At 40.4% G+C, this 27,486-nt stretch overlaps 2 protein-coding genes across 5 annotated transcripts in view; both read left to right on the top strand.

The window, feature by feature from the left end:
• LOC138981642 (secretin receptor-like) overlaps nucleotides 1–27,486 on the top strand; it is a 120,685-nt gene that overhangs the window by 40,781 nt on the left and 52,418 nt on the right. Inside the window, exons 1-5 of one of the 4 annotated variants that reach the window (XR_011460682.1) lie at nucleotides 4,399–4,865; nucleotides 5,353–5,448; nucleotides 5,922–6,016; nucleotides 6,653–6,715; nucleotides 7,055–7,857. The exons of 1 other annotated variant lie outside the window; for it this stretch is intronic. The gene's annotated coding sequence lies outside the window, so the exon portion shown is untranslated. Of the gene's footprint in view, nucleotides 1–4,398; nucleotides 4,866–4,892; nucleotides 5,449–5,921; nucleotides 6,017–6,652; nucleotides 6,716–7,054; nucleotides 7,858–27,486 lie in introns of those variants that run through there. 2 more of the 4 variants (XR_011460681.1, XR_011460683.1) reach the window with 2 other exon arrangements.
• LOC138981641 (uncharacterized) lies at nucleotides 24,822–27,402 on the top strand. The gene is made up of 5 exons (XM_070354634.1): nucleotides 24,822–24,938; nucleotides 25,259–25,432; nucleotides 25,566–25,656; nucleotides 25,926–26,074; nucleotides 26,625–27,402. The coding sequence occupies exons 1-5, from the start codon at nucleotides 24,844–24,846 to the stop codon at nucleotides 26,629–26,631; spliced, it is 516 nt and encodes a 171-aa protein (XP_070210735.1). The 5' UTR covers nucleotides 24,822–24,843; the 3' UTR covers nucleotides 26,632–27,402.

The following is a 27,486-nucleotide window of genomic DNA, read 5'->3' as shown; positions in this document are numbered from 1 at the left end:
GGTTTTACACCCCCGGTATAGGGGTGTGTATAGGTTTCACTCGATGTGTTTGTTTGTGTGTTTGTTTGTGTTCGCATATAGATCTCAAGAATGAACGGACCGATCGTCACCAAACTTGGTGAACAGGTTCTATACATTCCTGAGACGGTCCTTACAAAACTTGGGACCAGTCAAACACACGGTTAGGGAGTTATTAGTGGATTAAGATTAAGACTGACATATTATTTGGGTGTGTGTTGGTGTTCGCATATAGATCTCAAGAATGAACGGACCGATCGTCACCAAACTTGGTGAACAGGTTCTATACATTCCTGAGACGGTCCTTACAAAAATTGGGACCAGTCAAACACACGGTTAGGGAGTTATTGGTGGATTAAAATTATACAACGACTTATAGAGGCACACCCCCGTTGGTCAAAGGGAAATAACCATTCTCACTGCCACCAACTGAGAAGGTTATTTCCCTTTATAGGGGGTGTTTTTCCTATCGGAGGAATTTCTTGTTTCGGTCAGTAACTCGGATGGAACTGTCGGTTTTGAGCCATTCTGTTTCAAGCATTTCACCTAAATTAAACAAGAATATGTCACAGTTCGTGTCTGTGGTGCAAGGTAGGCGACCGTCTCATTGTAGCCAAGTTACGACAGTTGCTCGATTGACGCATTTCACGTCTTCGATATTTTGTCTGAGCTCATTTCCCAATGAGCTGCCTTAAAAACAGTAATGTCCTGCAATTGTAGTATGCGTTGGAGGTTTCTTTTGGATGGGTAAGGACCCTTAAGAAGCAATATCGTCGTGTAATGATGTCAAGTGAGAGACCCTGCAAATTAACTTTGAAAGTGGAAACTTCGGAAGCAAAGTTGCCAGCTACTCGGTATGCAAGAGCTAAATTGAAAGCCGAAGTAGTGGCTTCGAGAGTTCTGAGGTCAAGGTAGAGGAAATTGGGGGAATCCCAATTAGTGCGCATGCGTTTGTAAACGGTAGGCTTGGTGACCAGAGGAAACAAATCTCATCGCGAGTTCGTAAATGGGCGAACGTTGATCGCGCTGTAGCTTTTACTATAGTTGTTGCTTCTGCCTGGTTGAACGAAAGGGTCGGTTCAAAGCTGTGATGACTGTCTATAATAATGATTTTGTTGACCAGAATGTTGGGGAGAATAATACATTTTTTGTTTATGTGGTAGCGAAGTCGGTTATGTTAAACCTCTTCTTTTTTTATATTTAGTCAAGTTTTGACTAAATATTTTAACGTAGAGGGGGGAATCGAGACGAGGGTCGTGGTGTATGTGTGTGTGTGTGTGTGTGTGTGTGTGTGTCTGTCTGTCTGTGTGTGTGTGTGTAGAGCGATTCAGACTAAACTACTGGACCGATCTTTATGAAATTTGACATGAGAGTTCCTGGGTATGAAATCCCCGAACGTTTTTTTCATTTTTTTGATAAATGTCTTTGATGACGTCATATCCGGCTTTTCGTGAAAGTTGAGGCGGCACTGTCACGCCCTCATTTTTCAACCAAATTGGTTGAAATTTTGGTCAAGTAATCTTCGACGAAGCCCGGGGTTCGGTATTGCATTTCAGCTTGGTGGCTTAAAAATTAATTAATGACTTTGGTCATTAAAAATCGAAAAATTGTAAAAAATAAAAAAAAATTTATAAAACGCTCCAAATTTACGTTTATCTTATTTTCCATCATTTGCTGATTCCAAAAACATATAAATATGTTATATTCGGATTAAAAACAAGCTCTGAAAATTAAATATATAAAAATTATTATCAAAATTAAATTGTCCAAATCAATTTAAAAACACTTTCATCTTATTCCTTGTCGGTTCCTGATTCCAAAAACATATAGATATGATATGTTTGGATTAAAAACACGCTCAGAAAATTAAAACAAAGAGAGGTACAGAAAAGCGTGCTATCCTTCTTAGCGCAACTACTACCCCGCTCTTCTTGTCAATTTCACTGCCTTTGCCATGAGCGGTGGACTGACGATGCTACGAGTAAAATGGCATTGCGTTCAGTTTCATTCTGTGAGTTCGACAGCTACTTGACTAAATATTGTATTTTCGCCTTACGCGACTTGTTTATTTTAAAGATTGTGTATCGGTAAAACTGTTTTGAACAAAATAGGTTGGTTAGAGCGAAAGTTTGGGTTACTGGTAAATTTGAGAAGGCAGAACTGAATATTTTTTGAATCAAGATATAAGGTGTAGTAAAAAGAAGATAAGTTCAGTGACTTTCATATTAATTGGGAAAATGTGTGTCCGAACTTTTATAAAAGATAAATTGTTGTACTTGGGTATTTGTAAATTATGTTTGTCCTCGTTAATTGTGAACAGGATGTATGTTTATATAAATTTGAAAGTCAAGATTGGATTTGTTTAGCATACGCGCGTGTGTGCATGTGTGTTAGACATAGACATAGACATAGAACACTGTATTATCTCAATTACGCGAAACTCGGGTGTGGTGAATCATAATAAACATAAAACGTAAGAACATCAATAAAATATCGAGGCACAAATACTCAGCTCATAAATAATAGTGTGTGGGGGATGCACACACACACACACACACACACACACACACACACACACACACACACACACACACACACACACACACACACACATACACACCGTCGAACACACACACACACATACACACCGTCGAACGCACACACACACACACACAAACACACACACTCACACACACACACACACACACACACACGCACGCACGCACGCACGCACGCACGCGCACGCAAACAAACGCACAATTATACCCGCACGCACTCACACACAGGCAGGCAGGCACTCGCAAAAATACATAAAAACACACACACACACGCACGAACACACACACACATACACACCGTCGAACACACACACACACACACACACACGCACGCACGCACGCACGCACGCACACACTCACACAAACACACACACGCACGCACGCACGCACGCGCACGCACGCAAACAAACGCACAATTATACCCGCACGCACGCACACACAGGCAGGCAGGCACTCGCAAAAATACATAAAAACACATACACACACACACACACACACACACACACACACACACACACACACACACACACACACACACACACACACACACACACACATACACCACGACCCTCGTCTCAATTCCCCCTCTATGTTAAAACATTTAGTCAAAACTTGACTAAATGTAAGAATGTGCGCTCCGTTACAAAGGTAGAGACTTGCTCTGTAGTTGAATGTGGGTTGCCTGTCCAAAGAAACTCGGATGTTTAGAATCGGTCCATGCATGAAATAAAATAGTTTTGTACGCATTACATTAGTTAATAACTTGCCTGCTGGCTTCAATTTGGTTTGTATTTCCTAAATTTTTGGGATCGTTCAACCACTGTTTTTGGCGCTTTACATATATTTATTTTCATATTCGGTATTGTAAGATTCTGAGCGCGCCATACGTGGTCATTAACGTTAGTATACCCCCTAGTTGAATCCAGTATGCATATATCTCAAAGGCACAGTTCTTCCCGTGCAAACAGTTCAGCTCGCTCTCTCAGATAAGCTCAGGCTTTTACGTGTAATCAGACTATCCGTCCACCTGGACACATTATTCTAAAAATCAACATCGATCCGAACTGCTTCCTGTGCTGAGTGGGATTCTTTAAGAAGTAATTTCGCAGATTGCCACTGGCGGCATGTGAGAAATTGATTCAACAAAAATCCAACGCTGCGCAGAGAGCTCCAGACACGGGTTTCTTTTTACATTTAGTCAAGTTTTGACTAAATGTTTTAACATAGACGGGGGAATCGAGACGAGGGTGTGGTGTATGTGCGTGTGTGTGTGTCTGTGTGTATGTGTAGAGCGATTCAGAGAAATCTACTGAACCGATCTTCATGAAACTTTACATGAGAGTTCCTGAGTATGATATCCCCACACATTTGTTTTCTTTTTTTGGATAAATGTCTGATGACGTCATATCCGGCTTTTTGTGAAAGTTGAGGCTGCACTGTCACACCCTCATTTTTCAACCAAATTGATTGACATTTTGGTCAAGCAACCTTCGACGAAGTCCGGACTATGGGAATGCATTACAGCTTGGAAGCTTAATAGTTAGTGTATTAGTTTGCTCATTAAAGTTGTCATTAAAATCGAATTTTCAGAAGCAGATTAAAAACAATTCAGAAACAGATAAAAAAAAAGAAGACATGATTGCATTGTATTCCTCATCTTCTCCTGAATTCAAGAATATATAGATGTGTCATTTTAACTCTCAAAATGTGCTCAGAATGAAAGAAAATAGGTTCAGTAAGACTGGCACGGTTGGCCTAGTGGTAAGACGTCCGCCCCGTGATCGGGAGGTGGTGGGTTCGAACCCGGCCGGGTCATACCTAAGGGCTGTTCTTAACCAGACGAACCTTTGGTTCGCGAACTAGGTTCGTGGGGTTCGGCGAACCTCAAGACTGGTTCGGCGAACTTGTCTTGGTTCTTAACCAGACGAACCTGAGTTTTCGAACTAGGTTTGGGAGGTTCGGCGAACTAGGTTCGGGGTTTGCAAGTCATGTCTTGGGAACCTTGAAGATCGGGCCGAACCTTTGACTCTTCTGCCAAGGAGGAAGACAAATTATTGAAAAACTGAATCTCAATGGCGGACGAAATCACCCAAGTCAAAATTACATTTTCTGAGATTTTATAAAAACAACGCTTGAACGAAAAGGTAGAATGGTGACTTCCGTTCGATTTCAAGTTAAGCTTTTCACTTTTCCGAGCAAGACAACCGCTGAGAGTGAAAAAACGCCGCTGTTCGACTTCGAAATTTCCAGTCGTAGACGACCTTCGCTTCTGCAGCTGTGTTAGTGCAGGTGAGGCAGTGTTACTCATTTCGCTGAGCTCGTTTTCGTATTGTTGTGCATTAGGATCATCTGGTATGATATGAATAAAAGCAGGAATGACTTCGGCATGTAAACGCATTGATTTTGTCGAAATCAGCACAGCAGTAAGCTAGATTCTTTCTGCTCAATTTGTTTAATTTTTTTCTTCAAAAGTTTATGACTTTGATTTTGATTGTTTGTTTATCTCATCGGCACAACATCCATCAGGCAAAATATCAATATGTTGAATGATAACGTTGAGATAAGGAAGTTCACACATTTATCTGCTTGCAACAACAATCGCAAGGACAGATCTATCTGCTTCGTTGACTGCTAGATTTTCATTGAATTTCCCAAGTAATGATGATCTCGTTTTCAATTAGATCTGGACAGTGTTTGTGTTCTTAGATTCATGATTGACCATGCAGGCTGATTGAGATCATAACATTGTGTTTGTTTGTGCTGGTGCAATGTGCAGATCAATGGCCCGGACCGCAGGATGACCCAGTGATCAATACAACTTGCGTTCACCACTCAACATTGTCTTCCACCTAACTCAAGGGCAAAAATAAAGGTACATGGTGGTGAAATCATTGTGCAATTTATATCTGTGAAGATCAAGATAGTTGTTAGCACTAACTGATCATGCTTATTATTATCAAGTTACATACACACTCCGCCCCAGCTCCACCCTAAACCCATAACAACACTCTCCAGTCCAACTACCCCCACCCTTCCGTGCAACATATGTTGCCGTCTGTACCTTGTTTGTGGTTATGGGGAGTGCTCAAATAGTTCCATAACTGTTAATATAAATTAAAAGTACTGAGAGTTTCATTTTCCATTGCTCTTCCCCTTCCTCACGTCACATTACACACTCCCTTTGCCCCATCCCCCACCCCCTCTCTCTTTCTATGCTCTCTTTTTTCTTTTACTTCTTCTTCTCTTTCTCTCTCTCTCTACCTGTATAAATCAGCTCTCTGGTTGTTGCTTCTGTAAGTGTAATGTAAAGTTCTACATCTCTGCATTTGTATTGTCATTTTTCAGAATGCCCTTGTAATAACTTCAGCGTCTGCCCATGGAGTCTATATAGGTCAAAGTCTCAAATGTGATGTGATCAAGAGGATGCCGCAATGATCCAGGTAATATTGCAAACTGATCTAAAAGCAGAAGCATAACGTGATCCACAAACATTTCTGCTTAAACATTACAGGGTTACAGTACACCCAGAAAAACAGCTGGATGTTAGTGCATAATTATCTGCAAGTGCAAGCAACATCGACCCTCTCCCCCTGCTCTTTTTCCATCAGCAAGAGCAACATTTATTTTCATGTACAACTTTTCTAGTGCCTCTTATGTTGTATAACTGTTGATATTTAAATGAAGCAAGTGTTTGTTTTCAATGGCACTGCATTTCCCATGTACACACACACACACACACACACACACACATTCGCATTGTCTCTGCCTGTCTGTCTGTCTGTGTCTGTCTGTCTCTCTCTCTCTCTCTCTCTCTCTCTCTCTCTCTCTCTCTCTCTCTCTCTCTCTCTCTCTCTCTCTCTCTCTCTCTCTCTCTCTCTATTTCTCTGTTTTTACATAAGTAATTTTGATCACTTCACTGGGATTTAGTTACTGAATCAGTCATTCAGTGAGAGTGTTATGTAGAGTAAGAGTATTGAGTCTGCTGCTGCTGCTGTTGTTCTTACTCATTACTGTTTTTCCTCTCTGCATAATTCTTGTTCTCCCTTAAATTGCTGGTGTTATTTTCATCATTACAGTATCTGTCCATTGAGTCTGCGTCTGAGCTGTGATGGGACCAAAAAGATTCCAGAATGAAAGAGGTAACTTTTACTGATCTTTATTTAGTTTATGGAGAAGTTGGTTCACATAATGCATTACAGAGTTGCTGCCTTTTTAGATATATTAAACATTGTACCAGTCATTACATGATCAAACTGTGTTAGCCACCCCACCTTCCCCGGTTCCCAGCTATCCTTCTATCCCCGCCTCTAAACCCCCACCCCAATCCTTCCATCTCCCCCAAATCAAATTTACTGACACAACACTGATTTTCATTTTACCTTATTTAAGTGTTCTTTGAATAAAATTATATAGCCTGTTGCTGCTGCAAATGTTGTTGTGACTGTTCTTCCTCAGTGTATATTTTTTCGTTTCCTCAGAATGCAGTTCTCCCATGCACCACAGCGTCTATCAATGGAGTCTACAATATTGTCTGGGATGTGATTTGAGCAAGAGCATGTCAGAATGATCAAGGTAACTTTTTAAACACACAGAACTGATGAAACTGTAGAATTCAAGTACACAATTTCAGATGTTTTCAAATGCATAACATACTGCAACAGTCAGGGTCTTTCTCCACATAAAGAGTGTGAGGTTTTCTTGGTAAAATTGCGATTTTTGTCGCTATGCGCAGAGTGCGACCTTTTTATTTGATTTTTGAGTCACTTGAGAAAAAGTGACTCTATGTAATCGGTCAGTGTTAGTCTGTCCGGCCGGCCGGCCGTCCGTAGACACCACCTTAACGTTGGACTTTTCTCGGAAACTATCAAAGCGATCGGGCTCATATTTTGTTTAGTCGTGACTTCCAATGACCTCTACACTTTAACGATGGTTTCGTTGACCTTTGACCTTTTTCAAGGTCACAGGTCAGCGTCAAAGGAAAAATTAGACATTTTATATCTTTGACAAAGTTCATCGGATGTGATTGAAACTTTGTAGGATTATTCTTTACATCAAAGTATTTACATCTGTAGCCTTTTACGAACGTTATCAGAAAAACAAGGGAGATAACTAGCCTTTTCTGTTCGGCAACACACAACTTAACGTTGGGCTTTTCTCGGAAACTATAAAAGTGACCGGGCTCAAATTTTATGTGAACGTGACTCATTGTGTTGTGAATAGCAATTTCTTCCTGTCCATCTGATGCCTCATATAATATTCAGAACTGCGAAAGTGACTCGATCGAGCGTTTGCTCTTCTTGTAAAAAAATAATTTTAATTACAATTTTCAGATTTGTAATGACCAAAGTCATTAATTAATTTTTAAACCTCCAAGCTGAAATGCAATACCGAAGTGTCTTAACTGGGTGAACCCTAAGATTACTTGACCAAACTTTGAACCAATTTGGTCGAAAAATGAGGGCGTGACAGTGCCGCCTCAACTTTTACAAAAAGCCGGATATGACGTCATCAAAGACATTTATCGAAAAAATGAAAAAAACGTCCGGGTATATCATACCCAGGAACTCTCATGTCAAATTTCATAAAGATCGGTCCAGTAGTTCACTCTGAATCGCTCTACACACACACACACACACACACACACACACACACACACACCACGACCCTCGTCTCGATTCCCCCTCTATGTTAAAACATTTAGGCAAAACTTGACTAAATGTAAAAAAGGTGAGTCTGACAATTAAAAGAAAAATCGAGCTTATTCAGAAGCTGGAAACTGGCTGCAAAAAAAGAAAGGAAGTAGCTGAGGAATATGGAATGTGTGTAAGGGAGGGGGGGGGGGGGGGCGTGCGTGTGTGTGAGTGTGTCCGTGTGTCCGTGTGTGTGTGCAGAAAAAAGCAAGGAGGCTCGAAGAACAACAGCCAACAGGTGAAAGAATAATGGGAATATATCTCACATCAAACGCAATGTGTGGACACGGAAATAAGAACGTATAGTGACAAAAAGTTTGGTTATATTGAATTTCTGAAGGAACAAGGAGGGAAATTCAATATAACCGATAATTGCCTATATTGAAGTTCCGGCTATATTGAAGGTCTTCCCGGGTCCCGTGCCACTTCAATATAGCCGGGTTTCACTGTATACTGAATGAAAGAGTGTGACATGAAGTTCTTGTACATCATTGTAAAGAGTGTGAATGACGTTTTAGTTTAGATGTCAAGCGCTTAGAGCAAGCCTTTTTAACGAAAGTTTTTGATTTAGCGCTATATAAATGTTCTTATTATTATTATTATTATTTCAAAAAATGTCGCGAAAGCTGTCCCCGGACTTTGGCTCTGCACAGTCGTCGCGTCTTAAAACAAACTAGACAACATTTTGTATCATTTTGTTCGTTGTCCAAGGGTCATTAACTTCCTGTATCAAAAATACAATTTTATGTTAATATGGTTTGTAGAGCGTGAGTTATCTGACGCAAGGGTGCCGAAAAACGAGTGTCTCACGTTCGCCAACCAGTCTTTCAGATTTTTTTTCTCTGTTTTTCAGTATCGGATAATCATGAAATTTGGTCACATTATAGTCTTTATTGGTTTCTTTTTGCTAAAGTTAAAATTTTCATTAAAACTTGGTCTAAGGGGTGCATAATACGAAAAAAAAACTTTTGTCCCATCAAAAAATTAATGTCCTTGCTGTTACGACTGAAGAAAATTGATAACACTAAAAAATGTGGATCGCCAAACTCAGATCTAATTAGATCTAAAGAAAGACATATCTTTCATCAATTGATTAAATTCAGATATACAGTTGCAGACGACATGAAAAACATCAAAATATTGCTGCCTTTCAACTAAGGTGAGATGTCCCTCACAATTTTGTCCTTGCTGTTACGGTACTTTCAAATTGAAAGAGTTCGATTCAAACTCTGAAAATCTCACAGTTTGTAGAGATTTTGATCCAGATCAAGAACCACACAAGTTTATTTCTTCTTCTTCTTGTCGTTCGCCAATACACAAGTTTATTTCAAAACGACGTCGCTTTGGAAATTGCGACACAAAAAACACCCAAAATGTCCTTGCTGTTACGGTCCTTGCTGTTACGATTCTGGGGCCAGTTTCCACTGTGCGCACTGAACACGTACTTGTGTATAGGTCATGTCTTAAACTGCATATTTCAGTGACACATCTTTGGATTTTCCAGACTGAATTGGGTTACACAGTGGGTACTTTTTAAAAAAATCTGATCAGTTTTAGATCTATTTTATTGTCTGCGCGGGGCTGGGCCGCTATTGCGCGGGTCCGCTATTGCGCGGGGCCGCTATTGCGCGGGTCTAACCCTAACCCTAACCCTAACCCCCGCAATAGCAGACTCGCGCAATAGCGGACCCGCGCAATAGCGGGCCGACCCCGTCTGCGCGACGGTTAAATATAAGCTTATCCTCTATTATGAAAGAGAACATACTTTGCTCTGTCGCAAGTGCTCGTTTTCGTCGAGATTTTAAGCTGATTTCTCTGGTCAGCACCTAACATTGCTGCGAAAACATCAATCGCAACTAGCAGCTGAATAAAATAGTTCATTGACTGTAAGTCTTATTGGTTTTGTTTTCTGAATCTGACTATTGTTATGACAGGATCAGTGAATGAGCGTTCCCGCTCACCACGAAACTCAGAATAGCTTCGTGACGTTGTTATTGCTTCAGTAGACAATTATTTGCCTGTCTCAATAGTTTATCTGCGGGCTTTCAATTGTCTTTTCAGAATGTTTCTTCTCCGTTCATCCCGGAGAAAGCGATTTTATTTTTTTGTATCGTAAGAATGCGTCCCATGTTCCTAGAGAGACAAGTTCAAGGGCGCGCAATATCTCCCTAACGAGCTAGGCAGGGAAAAGATTGGGTAAAATTTTAAAGAAAAGATATGCTCATTTGACATTTTACATTCAACTACATTCAGGGGCAGCATGCAGCCACATAAATGAAGACAGTGTCAAGTAATACGCAGAATATACGCTAATTGCAGACATCATGTAACTTCCACGCATTCGACATTTTTTGTGAAACGCGTTAACAGTAGCTCTCGCATTTTGAAGATATTGTTCTTAATACTCGTCATTAAGGTGGCTTACTTCAGTTTTTAACTAATAAATGAATGCAGATTCCAGACCTAAATCTTCATTTTTCGAAAAAAGTTGGACCCATTTGGCGACATTTGTTGAAAACGACCCATATAGTGTCATTGTGTGTGTGTGTGTGTGTGTGTGTGTGTGTGTGTGTGTGTGTGTGTGTGTGTGTGTGTGTGTGTGTGTGTGTGTGTGTGTGTGTGTGTGTGTGTGTGTGTGTGTGTGTGTGAGTGTGTGTGTGTGTGTGTGTATATTTTTATGAGTGTGTTTGTGTGTCTTTGTCTGTCTGTAGAGTTTTTGACAGTGTGTCAGTTTTGTGTTTGTCCGTGTGTCTGTTCAATAGATGGAGCCACACGAAGAGGAGCTATTTACCTTGATATCCGTCTGATCTCAGCTGTATCCATTGACGCTTCATCACAATCATTTCCCGCAAAAACCACCATGCCCTTTCGATTAACCACACATTCAGCATATCAACCATTTTATATTACAGCGATTAAATGGACATCACGACTTACTATATTGTACTGTACAATATCGGGAAGAGGGATACAATAGTGCTGTCGGTTTCTCATACGATACAATTGGATACTCGTATTTTCTTTCAAGTCAGACGATCTGCGTCCAATTACTTCATCGCTTATACACATCAATCATACTGTCAGAAACGGTTGGTAAGTGTGGGTGTTTTTTTCAGGTTTTTTTTACTTTTTAGTTTTATTCACACGTCTCTAATCAGCATTTAGCGACATCTCAAGCGATGATCATCACTCCTTAATAACGACATAATTAAATATAAATGTAACTGACTTTGCTTTGTGCCAGAAAACAGAAGACCCGGATGTTATCCTGGCTGTGATTGTCAAACATTTCCAGTGCGGACAAAAGCCTTTTAATTGATTCGCACAAATAGAAATACATTTTCTTTTTGACAATGAAGTATTTTGATGAAGATCTTCGTACAACGAATAATTGCAGGTTTACACAACGCGACGGTCTGTAGACCGTGTCAGTTCTCCAAACATCCGATCCTCTTTACCACTGCAATGTTGTGATTGAGACACACTTGTTTGTACATAAGTTTTATCACTGAAAGAAACCGAAAACACACAACCATCAGCATAATAGTGTGGCATTCAGCAGACAACTATCAAGGCGATGCGCCATCGCTTATCAGCGCAATTGACTATGGCATCGTATGCTGGCTGCATGAGACTCCTGCAATTCCTGGTGCATCCCAGACACGATAAGATAATAGGTGTAAAAGGGTAACCGGTAGAATAGGAGGAGGCGGAGTGGGGAAAGTATGCGCCCCACTCAGCGTGTAACCACCTTGACTGATAGATCATAAAAGAGGCGCTTCGCAGGAGTGGGAGGAAGTTGTTCTCTCCCTACACACTATTTGACCTTGATTCATTGGGTAATCACACTATACTAGACCCCCCCTAATCCCCCCTGCCCCTCCCTATCTCCATCCCTTTCAACTCGAAAATAAAGGACAGTTTGAGGTTCGACAGTGTAAAATAACATCGGTTGGGTTATGGTCACTCTCATTATTGATGATATTTTCATTTCATGTGTGTATTTCACTGATTGATGAATATGTTTAGTGTTTAGTTTAGTTAAGTTTAGTTTAGTATGACAATCGACGTTTTGTCGAGATAGGGGGGCTGATTATAGTGATGACTTCGTTTCCTTTTATCAAGGATGTTGTGGACGTGGTTGCTACTCTGTAATCAATCTGCACTTCCGACTTTTTTTGTGTATGAAAGTGTGTATTTTGTCCCTCCTTTGAACGCTTGTTTTTAGCTTTCATCTTGGCATGTTTCAAAATTGCATTGATGTGTCTGTAACGCAAGTGCTATCAAACTGTATTTTTCGCTTTCTTTGACTTGGACAAAAATTGCACAAGTGCTTTCAAACTATAGGCTACTGAATGTCATTTTACACTTGTTGGGAAATGGCGTGAATGTACGTGTGTGTTTAATTTTTACTCTCAAAACATAAAGATTTGGCTTTACTTTCACCTGTTTTTAAAATCGCATGGAGAAAATTGATGTGTCCGTTCTTTCAAAGAATACTTTGCGATTTTCTCTCTCACTTGTTTGAACAGTTGTGCGGATGTGGTTGTTTAATCCGTGTTTTCAAAGTCTACGTTTCGGCTTTTTGTTAACCAGTTTGAAAATTGCACAAATACATTTGCTTCATCTGCGCTGTCAAACAATTCCTTCGGCTTTTCTTTCACCTGTTTAAATATTGCGCGGAGCAGTTTGTTTTGAGAGTGTTCACTAACTGTACCTCTTAGTCTTCATTTGTGTATGTTGGAGGAGCCGTGACAAGACGCTATTTTTCTTGTTCTTATTTTGACTGGCGTACTCGGCGTTTTCTTTGCGCGCTGTGGGTGTGTGTATTTCATCGCTACGTCCTTAGCTTGGCTGGATCTAACCGGCAAATGTAATTTTATTTTGCAGGGAGAGAGTACCCAAAATACACCTTTCAAACTGAATGCTAAATTTAAACATCTGGTGGAGGGACAAGGCCCCCGATACCCCTCCCCCCAACCTCCGTCTGGCAAGCCTCTGTACCGGGCCCCTGCCTCATTTAGGAAAGCGGCCCTCCCTCTCACACACTAAGTCCAGCTCTGCTTATAGTATTCACAATTTAGCTGTTCACTCAGTAGAAGGCAGAAACAATAAAGGTTTTTGAAACGTCTACGTGTAGGTGTAGCTGTTATGAGATATCGTACATATTTTCTGAAAAGAAACATAAATGTGCGTGTAAAACGAAACCCACATGTCTGTGTCATGATGATGCTGTATAGACAAAGAGAACATAAATTATAAGTGGGAGAGAGAGAAGAATCAAGTCTTTTCTTTATCTTTTTAAAATTGTGCGTTTCGCATTTGACCTAGTTACGCATGAGCAGTTACGTACCTTAGAGTTCAAATGTTCACTTTATGATAAGTTAAGAACTTTACACCAGTCTCTGCTACGTACATTCACGTACTCCCTCCAACAACAAACCAATTACATCAAATCAGTATCCAGTCACTGACAAACAAGAATATTTCTAGAGCATTTCCACGAATATCAGGATTTACTCGGTCTTGTTTTACAAATTCTCATACATTTATCCCCCCCTCACTTTATGTGCTTGACCTCAGTTGCATGCTCTTTCTCGCCGGCTTTCTGGATGCTGCGGCATGGCAGACATTTGAGGTCGATTTGAGTAACGAGATTTGACGGCAAATTCAGAAGTAAGTAGAAAGGATGGCGAGGGTCTACGTCAATGTCATTAAGGAGTCATTACTGGATCCCAACTCCGACGTTCACCTTTGACGCATGTGGCGCGCGCCTCCTTTTCATGTAGCCGCGGTCAGACCGTCAAGACAAGATACCGCCACCCGGCTCTGAGGAGGTCGATGTCCATGCTTCGTTTCTGACCTTTGAACGCTGACCTCGACCGCTACACGCTGTGTCCGACTTGTTAGAGATATATTTTATGCAGAAGTCGAACAAATATCCCGTTTCAATGGTGATCTCGTCCACAGTAAGTTTTGCAAAGTTCCATGGTCATATTGATACTCTTTGAGATCTCGTTCATAGTGATACTTTTTTAAGATGCCGTTTGTAGTGAGGCTGTTTGAGATCTCATTGTGTGGTTATAATGAAGATCATGATGTTGTTCCATTGCTTAGTCAGTCCTAGAAATAATGTCCTAGACCTGTCTTACCTTGCTGTTGTTGGTGTTTTTGCCCTCTTTCATTGCGATGCTGTGGTGTTTCTGTGGGTCTCCACATGTGTTTGTTTGTAGGGCGGGGGTGACCTCCCCTTGTACACAGTGGGCCCTCAGAGGAATCCTACGGACAGACTAGAATAGAACATGCACATAACACTGAAGGTCTGCACAGCACACTCACACACAGCAATACAGCACACCGTCTTGTACCTCCTTCTGCCCTGCCGAAGTTGGGGTATCCTTTTTAATCCACCGAACAATTAATATCCACAGCCATGTGTGTCTCCTGCCTCCGAACACACACGCTACAGAGCTCGACTCGATGTGCGCAGTTTCGTATAAATATTATTTTCCAAATTTCCCCACTGTGTTTTATAAAATAATCATATTATGAAAGCACATACATTCTTATCTTAGTTGTTATGTATTCATTGTTAGAAAACATCGGCATTATTCATGTTTTACTTTAAACGCAATCATTGTTATTTATAGATCACAGGCACTTGATGTAAGTAGATCACACACGTGTAAATGTTGTGCCCAGTCCTTGTTTTTGTTTCTGTTATTATTTTAGTTAGCAGGTCTAGTTGAGCACGTATTAAGTATCATGTACCCACTACTAGTCATTGTGCATTTTAGTTAATGGACTGATGATGTCATTTGTATGGAGTCGACGCACGTGCGAGGATATGTATGTGTGGGAGGGGGGGGAGGCGCGGGAGATAGAAGCTTGCTGTATGTTATGTAATGTATATATTGTGTGTGATACGTGGAAATGTGATACTATTTATTTGCATGTATGATACAGGTACACATGTGATAATTGTAGGCTTATACTAGTGATTACTGTGTGTGATACATGAAATGTGATATGAATGCTGTTTTTATATGTTATACTCTTACTTTCTCCCAAGCGCAAGACAAATTCTTCTATGAAAATTGAAGCCAATAAAATTTGAGTTGAGTTGAGTTGAGTCGTTCACCTTGAGATTATTTGCATTGTGGCTCACAGTGAGATTGATCGAAACATCTGTTCGAAAACTCGCCGAGAGACACTACTGGGTTCTTAACCCACCCACCCCACCCCCCACACCCCCACCCTCCCCTCAGCCCACACGCACACACAGCTTGCTTTTCATGTCGCTGCGGCCTGACCATTAAGAAAAGATATTACCCCTCTGAGGGAGCGACGGACTGCTATGTTGAGCCCTGATACCACATGTTCCCATGTGTTCGAGATCTCGTTCGGCGCAGGAATTCCGTTCAAGTTCCCCTTACCATGGTGAATATTTGAGATCCCATTCACAGTAAGATCTTGCGAGATTCGTTGGTAACCGTCATCTAATTCGAAATCTTGTTCACAATGATGTTGAGACTTTGATGAGTAAGAAATATCTAATTCAGAATGACATTGTTCGTGGTTTTGGCCATATGCAAGGCATGGCAAATGATTTTATCTAACAAAAAACATTGGGTGTACATGACAAATGAAATAAAATGAAAATAAAAAGGGAAGAAAAGCATTCTGTTTTAGTTGTATGATCACACAATACAAGTTATAATGCGCCGATAAAATTAAGAAAGATTATATAACTCAAAGGAATTCACAGGTAATAGTTACATGCATACGTGGGTATAACATAAGGGGAAGTACACCAATCGCATCAATTTAAATCACACCATCAAATTGAACTTCTTTTACTATGCATTCACTTTATGAAGTGCGGTTGTTACAATAAACCATTCACTAAAGATTGGTCTAGATCTCATTTGCTGTTAATGTAAACGGTATAATCTCGTTGGCAGTGAAATTGTCGGAGATCTTGTGGACAGTGAGTTTATTCGAGCACTCATTCACATGGGAGGTTTTGCGAGATCCTGATCACATGAGGTTAGCGAGACATCGTTCAGAGTACAAGATTGTGACCTCGTTTACAGAGACAGAGGTCCAGATTGTGTTAATAGTGTGACTGCGTGACTATTAGGGTTTAACGTCCTCTTAGATCAACTGGTCTATATTGGGACAGGTATTGGTAATACGCTGAAGATATGGTGTGATACTTTGATTCGAACAAGCCCGCTGTGGCTGTCTTCTTCGACACACCAGCATTGGGTTTGTCTCGTCAAAGTATCGAAAATACGATCATGATAATCTGAGACGAGAGATGATGCATGCGTGTCTTCGTGTTTTCCAAGCCCTGAGACTTTCGCTGTGAACGTGGAATCTTTTTCGTGCGCATGTGTGCACACGGGGGTGTTCGGACACCGAAGAGAGTCTGCACAAAGTTGACTCCGAGAAATAAATCTCTCGCCGAACGTGGGGATCGAACCCACGCTGATAGCGACCAACTGGCTACAAAGCCAGCGCGCTACCAACTGAGCTACGTCCCCGCCCTGTGACTGCGTCCTGTCCTGTAAAGGTTATACATGTGGGGGAAAATACAACAACAAAAAGAATACACAAATAAAAAATAAATAATAAATACAAGTGTGACTGTTTGAGATCTCGTTCATAATGAGATTGTTTGAGATTTTGTGCACACTGAGTGAGATTTTCGAGACCGTTCATTGTAATGGCGTGACTGTGTGAAGCCCACATAAAAGATGACTCATAATCGCCTGCTGCTTTAAAAGTCTTTAAACCTGCCACACAAAAAACATAAGAGATAACATCTGAAGTTTCCTGAACGTCCTTATGTAACTCAGTGCTTCCAGATTATGAGTGCGATGCACGTCAGTAGAAATTAGTCTAATAGGAAACATCTGTCTCACACAGGTAAACCAGCAACTTCAATAAGCTGTTTCTTTTTTCTCAGACTCCTTGAAATGACATTGCATTGACTCTGTGTGTGTGTGTGTGTGTGTGTGTGTGTGTGTGTGTGTGTGTGTGTGTGTGTGTGTGTGTGTTTGTGCGTGCTTGCGTGCATGAGTGCGTGTGTGTGTGTATGTGTGTGTGTATGTGTGTGTGTATGTGTGTATGTGTGTGTGTGTGTGTGTGTGTGCGTGCGTGCGTGCCGTGAATGCGTGTGTGTGTGTGTGTGTGTGTGTGTGTGTGTGTGTGTGTGTGTGTGTGTGTGTGTGTGTGTGTGTGTGTGTGTGTGTGTGTGTGTGTGAACGTGTAACACCCAGCAAGTAGACTTTTAGGCTTGTATATCCTCTTTTTTTCTCTTTTTGTCTGTCTTGCTGTGGAAGGGAGCCACTGTTCCTTCTTTCTTAGTCTCTAAAATAATAGCACTGTGCGTTTGTGTGAACGCAATTCATTCTCCAGCAATATTATCTTCGAAGCGTGTTATGTTTGCTTCATCCTTCTTTGCTTTTTGTCTGTGTTTCTTGGGACGAAAGCGAAAGTTCTTCATTTGAATAGGCCAAAAGAAAAGAGCAAGAAGAACAACAATATCGGTGAGACAGATTTACAAAAACTGCAAAAAGAAACGAGAAACAGAATATGGAGCGAAACAAACACTGCGGTTCGAGGCGTCGCAGACATAGAAACTAAGACAGACAGACAGACAGACAAACAGACAGACGGATGGACAGACAGACAGACAGACGGACAGACGGACAGACGGACAGACGGACAGACAGACAGACAGACGGATGGCAGGCAGGCAGGAAGACAGACAGGCAAACACATGTCAGACAGACAGTGCGACAGAAATTAGCCGAACGAGCAGGAAACGCCTTCTTGCCTATACAAATTACTGTTTGTAAAATCTCTTGCACTTATTAGCTCAAAACTTATCTCGAACTGTGGCAGTGCACCTCCGAACGTGTCGGGGGGTTATTAGCATAAAGGTTTCAGGCTGTTATCTCTTGGCGTAAAACAACCGTAAAATTGAAGTTGCGCCAAGTGTTACTTTCTGCAGCCAGAGTTTAAAAGCTACATGTCTGTCTTGTAAGCTTATTTTCAAACCCGAATTAATTATTTACAAATTGCCGCCAAGAGACTCAATGCCTGAAAACTTGAGAAGCACTGGATTACTCTGACGCATGCACACGCAGCTCATCATTTAAGTGCGTAAACGAACATGACAGGATCGCATTTCTCACCACGCAGTTTATGCAAGCTTTGCGTACACTTCTTATTCAATGATACTACAACATTATTTTCAGTGTCACTACAACATTATTTCAGTCACTACAACTTATTTCAGTGTTACTACAACATTATTTCAGTGTCACTACATTATTTCCAGTGTCACTACAACATTATTTCAGTGTCACTACAACATTATTTCAGTGTCACTACAACATTATTTCCAGTGTCACTACAACATTATTTCAGTGTCACTACAACATTATTTCATTGTCACTACAACATTATTTCAGTCATTACAACATTATTTCAGTGGCACTACAACATTATGTCAGTGTCACTACAACATTATTTCAGTGTCACTACAACATTATTTCAGTCACTACAACATTATTTCAGTCACTACAACATTATTTCAGTGGCACTACAACATTATTTCAGTGTCACTACAACATTATTTCAGTCACTACAACATTATTTCAGTGGCACTACAACATTATTTCAGTGATACTACAAGATTATTTTCAGTGTCACTACAACATTATTTCAGTGTCACTACAACATTATTTCAGTGATACTACATTATTTCAGTGTCACTACATTATTTCAGTGTCACTACAACATTATTTCAGTGTCACTACAACATAAGTGTTACTACAATGTTGTTTTCAATTTCACTACAACATTTTTCAGTGATACCACAACATGTTTTCCGAGATACTACAACATTCTTTTCAGTGATACCACAACGTTATTTTCAGTGATATTACAAGATTTGTTTCAAGGATATCGATACCACAAGATTATTTTCAGTGACATCGACACCACAACATTATTTCTCGTGCAGTGGCTAGATCAGAGTAGCTTTTTATATTTAGTCAAGTTTTGACTAAATATTTTAACATCGAGGGGGAATCGAAACGAGGGTATGGTGTATGTGTGTCTGTCTGTCTGTCTGTCTGTGCGTGTGTGTGTGTGTGTGTGTGTGTAGAGCGATTCAGACTAAACTACTGGACCGATCTTTATGAAATTTGACATGAGAGTTCCTGGGTATGAAATCCCCGAACGTTTTTTTCATTTTTTTGATAAATGTCTTTGATGACGTCATATCCGGCTTTTCGTGAAAGTTGAGGCGGCACTGTCACGCCCTCATTTACGTTTATCTTATTCTCCATCATTTGCTGATTCCAAAAACATATAAATATGTTATATTCGGATTAAAAACAAGCTCTGAAAATTAAATATATAAAAATTATTATCAAAATTTTTTTTTCGAAATCGTTTTAAAAACACTTTCATCTTATTCCTTGTCGGTTCCTGATTCCCAAAACATATAGATATGATATGTTTGGATTAAAAACACGCTCAGAAAGTTAAAACGAAGAGAGGTACAGAAAAGCGTGCTATCCTTCTCAGCGCAACGAATATCCCGCTCTTCTTGTCAATTCCACGGGCACTGCCTTTGCCACGGGCGGTGGAGTGACGATGCTACGAGTATACGGTCTTGCTGCGTTGCGTTGCGTTCAGTTTCATTCTGTGAGCCTCAGCTACTTGACTAAATATTGTATTTTCGCCTTACGCGACTTGTTTGTTACATGGTTGAGGCCTTGGGCCTATGCACGGTGCCTCGTTTCCACTCCCTGCCTCCGCGGGCTGCAATTTAAGTCCGGGGTGTTTTAAAAACAATTGCTTTGTTGTTTGTGAATACCCCTCTGTCGCTGTCGTCTGAGAAGCTGAATGATGGATGTTTTTGGAACAGACTTCAAAAAATGCACGTGTTCTCTGAGTAAATAGAGGTGGGAAATCACTGTAGTAAGTTGTTGTCCACAATTTTCAACTTGTGACCGTCTCCTCTCCATCCACCCAACTCCTCCGCCCCAACCCCTACCCCTACCTCACAACTACCCCCATCCCAACCCATCCATTCCCTGACTCACCCACCCACCAACTCATTGATAACACTACCTCGAAGCCTACATCGTAAAAGTTTCTAAGGAAATACCATTTCGTGAATATATCATAATGATAAACAGATGGTTCAATAGAATAAGGAACATAAACAAATACAGTTTAGACAGCGAGAGCGATAAACATTGCGCCGCATGTGTCAGCAATAAAAAACAAGTCGCGTAAGGCGAAATTACTACATTTAGTCAAGCTGTGGAACTCACAGAATGAAACTGAACGTGGACCGTGGTCCGCCGCTAGTGCAAAAGGCAGTGAAAGTGACGAGCCTGTTTGGCGCGGTAGCGATTGCGCTGTGCTTCATAGCACGCTTTACTGTACCTCTCTTCGTTTTAACTTTCTGAGCGTGTTTTTAATCCAAACATATCATATCTATATGTTTTTGGAATCAGGAACCGACAAGGAATAAGATGAAATAGTTTTTAAAACGATTTCGGAAATTTGATTTTGATCATAATTTTTATATTTTTGATTTTCAGAGCTTGTTTTTAATCCAAATATAACATATTTATATGTTTTTGGAATCAGAAAATGATGGAGAATAAAATGAACGTAAATTTGGATCGTTTTATAAAACATTTTTTTGTTGTTACAATTTTCAGATTTTTAATGACCAAAGTCATTAATTAATTTGTAAGCCACCAAGCTGAAATGCAATACCGAAGTCCGGGCTTTGTCGGCGATTACTTGACCAAAATTTCAACCAATTTGGTTGAAAAATGAGAGCGTGACAGTGCCGCCTCAACTTTCACCAAAAGCCGGATATGACGTCATCAAAGACATTTATCAAAAAAATGAAAAAAACGTCTGAGGATATCATACCCAGGAACTCTCATGTCAAATTTCATAAAGATCGGTCCAGTAGTTTAGTCTGAATCGCTCTACACACACACACAGACAGACAGACACACACACACACACACACACACACACACACACACACACACACACACACACACACATACACCACGACCCTCGTCTCGATTCCCCCCTCTACGTTAAAACATTTAGTCAAAACTTGACTAAATGTAAAAAGAATGTTGAATGCGAAAACGGAACTTCGCTTTACAGAAGAAAAGCGCTAAATCTTAAAAAGAGCAAACGCATAACCAACATCCCACAAAATATGTTTGGCACAACATTAATATGCTTTATATAAGTGTTTTTTTGAAAATGCCTGCAGAAGGGGCTGGTAGTATATTGTAGCAACACAACAAAACAAACAACAATACTGCAATAACAATTCAACCTGTGTATATGAACCTTTTGCCGAAGAAGAGTGTTAATGGGTAGTTCGTCATGCGCGATATCGTTGCAAGGTTTTCTAATAGCTACTCTGTCGCATACGCTACTACGGCCACACACACACACAAGAACGACAAAAACAACAAAAAGACACTACTGCAATATCAATAAGGTTCGACAAAAGAAAACAATGTCACGCTTTGGTGCTGTTCCGAGCGTAATTCAACCTGTGTATAGCAATAACTTGACCATTTGACGAAGTAGTTCGGACGCTGTCATCCTGCGCAATATGGTTGAAAGGTTTTCAATTAGCTACTCTTTTCTATACGCTACTGTGACAAAAATCAAACGACACACACACAAACAAGAAAAGACACCACTGCAAAGTCAAGGTTTGACACAAGAAAACAATATCACGATTTGGTGGTGATCTGAACGAAATTTAACCTCTGTATAGGAATAGCCTTTTGCCGAAGAGGAGTTCTAATAGGCAGCTCGGACGCGGTCAATCATGCGCGATATGATTACTCGTTCTTCTATTAGCAGAGACATAGAAATGTATGTCTCTGCTTTTCGCTGCTCCTCCGCATACGCTACACTGCACTTGTAATCTGACTCTTGCCTGACGCAGAGCTGGTTATTTCGAGAACTTTGGCCGTGCATGGCGAATACACACATACAAACACACACACAGACAGACAGACAGACAGACACAAGTCGTATATATATATAGATAGATATATATATATATATCCGTCTCTCTCTCTCTCTCACACACTCTCTCACTCACACGCGCGCTCTCTCTCTCTCTCTCTCTCTCTCTCTCTCTCTCTCTCTCTCTCTCTCTCTCTCTCTCTCTATCTCTCTCTATCTCTCTCTCTCTCTCTCTCTTTAATGCAACTCTAACATTTCTGTTATACTGACTGGAAGACAGGTTGTAAGTAGGTTGTGCCTTAAACATTTATCCTTATGTATGAAAAATCAGTCAATCAATCAATCGATCAATCAATCATTTTCTCTCCTCTTCCTCCCTTCTCTGTTTTTCTTTCCTTCTCTTCTTCCATTCTCTCTCTCACACTCTATTTCTCCTTTGTTCTTTTCGTCTGCATTTTTTTCTGCGTTTATTGTTATAAGTTGTATTTGTCTTACGACAGGTTCTAAGAAAGGCTCTGAGCTTTAAAACCTGTTTATCCGATGTATAAAACAACGATGAGTCAGCTTCTCTCTTGTTTATTATGTTTCCACCGTGTGTACTTCGCTTTCGGTGGGGCTTTTTCTCCTCTGTTTTTCAACTCTTTACAGCCGGGGATCTCTTCAGATTTCCTGCGAGTACTAAAGTCTTTCTTTCTTCAGCAAAAATCTCATTTTATTGACAAAACCACAGAAACCAGCTTATATGCCTTCTCAAGGGTGCAGGCGAACGAAGCGTACCAGAAAAGCATACCAGGGGATGGTTACCACAGAAAGTAATTTGCAGAAATATGACAAGCTCGCATCTTACCGGCATTTGTGGCGCAGACGCTTGTTGCCCTGGTTATTTTGGTGTGGGCAGTAATGTTGTTATCTGCACATGCATATTTTTATTAGAAAAAAAATGTTCAGAGTTACAAAAGTTGTGGGTGTAGACTTTTCTCAGAAAGCAAAAAAGGTTTGTGTTAAAGTAACACATGTGGCTGTAGCTCAATAATTAATTCATTTTGGTCACTTGTACAAATAATCTCATAAACGTCCTTTAAAGTTGATAGAAGGAGGATTGGCTACAGTATTCGAACACAGAAAAAAATTGTTGGTACGATATTTTCGAGAAAAAGAATTCGTAGGCCTAAACATTATTCAACAAGGCCTTTGGCGTAATCGTCACCGGAAGTCAAGGGAACTCCCTACTTCCGCCACTACTGCCGCTATCAATTGACAAGTACAACATCACTATGTCGTCGCCATCGGTAAGTTTCAAAGGCCGTGCAATAACTTTTCGCCCCTAACTTAAGTCTATTTAGATTTGGGATCCAAAAGTGTTCTACATTATCAAGAAGAAGAAGAACTGGAAGCAATCTGTCGACATGAGAGTGACAGAGTGAGAGTCATTCATGTCACTACCGCAAAAACCGCCCCACTCGCATTTTCTGAGTTTGACGGTAAGAGTAAGCATACTCGTAGATCTTGATAATTATAAAGGGTAACAGCCTTCATGAACTTTGGAGCATAGGCTGTATGCCTCTTAGCTTCTTTTTGCTTTCGATGGGTTGCTTCTAGATCTGTCGTAATCCCTGTAGCACTACATCAATCATTCAATGTACTTGTGGACTTTTGCTCAGAACATGTAAACAGCATAAAGTACTCGGTTGGTTTTTAATTTTCTATTATTCCTTGGTCATCACTTGTTTGATGGATGATGCCCTCCTTCCCTCTTTGCTCCCTCTAGAATCATGTGCAAAGAATGTGACAGAAGAAGACTTTGACTGTCTAGCAGTCCTAACCTAAGTATTTCTCTCATAACCCCACCCATACCCCCAGGTGTGTTCTCATATACATTAGTTTGATGAGAAAATTTGCTAGTAAAAACTGGTTTGGCACTCACAGATGACAAAAAGAGTGGAGAGCTTACCAGATGTATTTCTACATGCTGAAGATACAACTAATTTATTATTGTTGATTTCAGACAAGCCGGAGTGATCATGAAACAGACTCACCTGCACCCCACAGAGGGAGAGGAAGGAGGAGAGGAAGGGGAGGGGGAAGAGGAGGTGGTCAGCCTCAAGAACAAGATCAGGTGTGTTTTCATGTCCATTACTTTGAGAACATTTGCTATTTTGGCTCTAATAGATGAGACTGAAGAGCTTACAATTAATTATATGAAAATTAGTTCTACATGCTGAAGATACAACTATTTTATTATTGTTGATTTCAGACAAGCCGGAGTGATCATGAAACAGACTCGCCTGCACCCCACAGAGGGAGAGGAAGGAGGAGAGGAAGGGGAGGGGGAAGAGGAGGTGGTCAGCCTCAAGAACAAGATCAGGTGTGTTTTCATGTCCATTAGTTTGAGAACATTTGCTATTTTGGCTCTAATAGATGAGACTGAAGAGCTTACAATTAATTATATGAAAATTAGTTCTACATGCTGAAGACACAACTATTTTATTATTGTTGATTTCAGACAAGCCGGAGTGATCATGAAACAGACTCACCTGCACCCCACAGAGGGAGAGGGAGGAGGAGAGGAAGGGGAGGGGGAAGAGGAGGTGGTCAGCCTCAAGAACAAGATCAGGTGTGTTTTCATGTGTACATTACAGTGAAATCTGTGGTATCCATACTGGTCTTATCCAAATACCCTGTGATATACAACTGGGGAATTACCCAAATACGTATTACTTAGTCTGAATCTGACCTGTGGTATCCAACTACCTGTGGTATCCAACTCTTTTTGTCTGGGCCCCTTCGTTGTTGGATACCACAGGTTTCGCTATAGTTTGAGGAGAAAATGTGCTAGTTTGGCACACATAGATGAGAGAATTGGAGAAGTTACCATTAGATGTAAATTAGTTCTTCATGTTGAAGACACAAATGTTTTATTAATGCTGTTTTCAGACATGTTCCACAAGTAACGAAAGAGGAGGAGACAGGGGGAGAGGAAGGAGGAGAGGAGGACGAGGGGCGACAGCACAGCAGCGGGGCTCTTCAAGTGGCAGGGGGAGAGGTGGTCGAGGGAGGTGGGATGTGGCCGGCATCCCCACTGCGCAGCAGCACAGGAATAACTTGCAGGTGTGTTTTTAATTAATTTGACATTATTATGAGGAGATATGAATAGCAAAGTCTTTCGCATGTATACACAGATAATGATAACAGCACACATGTTTCATTTTAAAACATGTTTGTTGTCTTTACATTATTACAGACTCAGATCCAACAGCTGGATATTGCACAACTGCGACAACTGGCCCTCGACCTGGCTGTTGCACAACCAGGTCTTGTTTTTGACATGCTTGGTAAGTAACTTCTGCTTTATGGTGTTCTGATATAAGTTTGCTCTTGTCATTATTGTGGTATTTTGTGTGAGCTCTCTATGTAGTATTTTGTTTCTGCATTCTGCTGAAAGTATTTTTTCAATGGTTTTGTTGTTGTTGTATACAAAAAACAAAACAAAAAAAATATATTTACATCCATGGTGCATTATTGATTTTTTTTACTTTGACATTGGTAATCATAAAATATGTATCATAAATTAAGAAATAAAAATGCTTTCTGTTGAAAACAGCCGATCAGTCGTCTGTGCCAACACCTGCACCATCACCAGACCATGCAGCCTGGCCGGACTGGTGTGTGTGCCGACATTGTCGGCACATGCCCACACCTGCAGAACGGATCTGCTGCCAGCGCCGCACTCAGTGCATATCAAGAATGCCTGTACGTATGCCCATTTTTTATATAAAAAAGTATTTATTAAAAAAATATTTACATGAAAAAAAAGATAAACACAGTCATGGTCAGATTGTGTACTTGTGCAGGGTAATATAGTTGTATGTAATGATATACAGTGGAACCTGCTAGTACTCATACTATAGTGGACTCTATTATTGTGATTTTCCACTTATAATGAAGAGGGTTTTTTTCCCCCTTGGGTTCTCTCTGTTAGACAAAAATCTAAACTGTAATAGCAAATTTCTTTTAGTGAACGACTTTCCTCTTCCCTTGAAGTTCACATTGGTATGTAGTCCTTGGAGTCCAATTATTATTATTTATTTATTTTTGTATTTCTTATTTTTGTATTTGAAAAAAAATGAAATTTGGATATTTACAACGCGCTTTATCTTTGCTGTGTAGGAAACTAAAAGCGCGGCAAAGGTCGCACTTTACCAGGCGCCCCACTCAAGGCCCAACAGGGATTCGAACCCGGGTCAATGTGATGTGTTGTTACTTTGATGATTACAATTATTATTTCTTTTTTCTTTTGCAGGAGATGAACATCATTTTACATCCGTTCGTGCTACACCTGAGCAGGAGGCAGCGGGTGGACATTTTGGTGTTTGCGGAAGAGGGAGGCGAAGCCGCCTCCAATCGCCATGCTGCCTATCGCCAGTTTGTTTTCTGGCAGCATGGTCGTTTGGGGGCTGGTAACAGGAGGGCTATCCCTTCATGTTGTGTGTGGGCCATTCGGGATACTTACCCCAGTCCCAACAATGTTTATACAGGATACATTCCAGCGCGCTTGCAGTAGATGGGGTAATTGCTCTTGAATACCGACACACAACATGGAGGGATATTTTTCGTCTGTCTCTTCCTCAAGCACCAAAATGTCCTGAGGACTTGGACATGTTTGACTTTTAGTTTTCAAATTTTTAATTGCCTCTCTGTATGGTTGTAACAGCTGTTTGATTGTTTCCATGGGTTTTTGCACACATTACTTTTTGAGTGCAAGAAAAATATTACAGAAACATTTTGTCTTGAAAATGAGAATGTTATTTTGGTTGACTAGAAAATTATGTTAAAATGGTTTCTTCAGCTGAGCTGTTTGTTTTGTACAAGTTTGTGTTCATTTACTTTGTATGTACTAGTATGACTCCACAAGTTAATTTTAATAAATGTATATTTGACCAACAACAAAACAAGTTCATGTGCCAGCAGTGACACAATGTCATATCATGTAAATTATGCTGTCAGATTTTGAAATTGTGTAATTCTGAATACAGAATCTGAATCACTTCCACTTTTTGTAATGGGTTCAGAAAAAGAAACATGATGTTATTGTTTTTAAATTTATATCACACAACAAACACACAATAGTCTTTAGTCATTTTCAAAGTGGTGTACATCCCTTT

The sequence above is a fragment of the Littorina saxatilis genome, linkage group LG12 (genome assembly GCF_037325665.1).
Source record: "Littorina saxatilis isolate snail1 linkage group LG12, US_GU_Lsax_2.0, whole genome shotgun sequence".
Taxonomy (NCBI): Eukaryota; Metazoa; Mollusca; class Gastropoda; order Littorinimorpha; family Littorinidae; genus Littorina; species Littorina saxatilis.
The sequence above is the reverse complement of the archived record's forward strand: the minus strand, read 5'-3'. Positions and strand labels throughout refer to the sequence as shown.

Bases quoted from the DNA above. Each gene is read 5' to 3' on its own strand.
- LOC138981641 (XM_070354634.1), top strand. From the start codon at position 24,844: ATGAAACAGACTCACCTGCACCCCACAGAGGGAGAGGGAGGAGGAGAG. The intron at 24,939-25,258 runs GTGTGTTTTCAT...TGCTGTTTTCAG, and splicing joins AGCCTCAAGAACAAGATCAG to ACATGTTCCACAAGTAACGA. The intron at 25,433-25,565 runs GTGTGTTTTTAA...ACATTATTACAG, and splicing joins AGCACAGGAATAACTTGCAG to ACTCAGATCCAACAGCTGGA.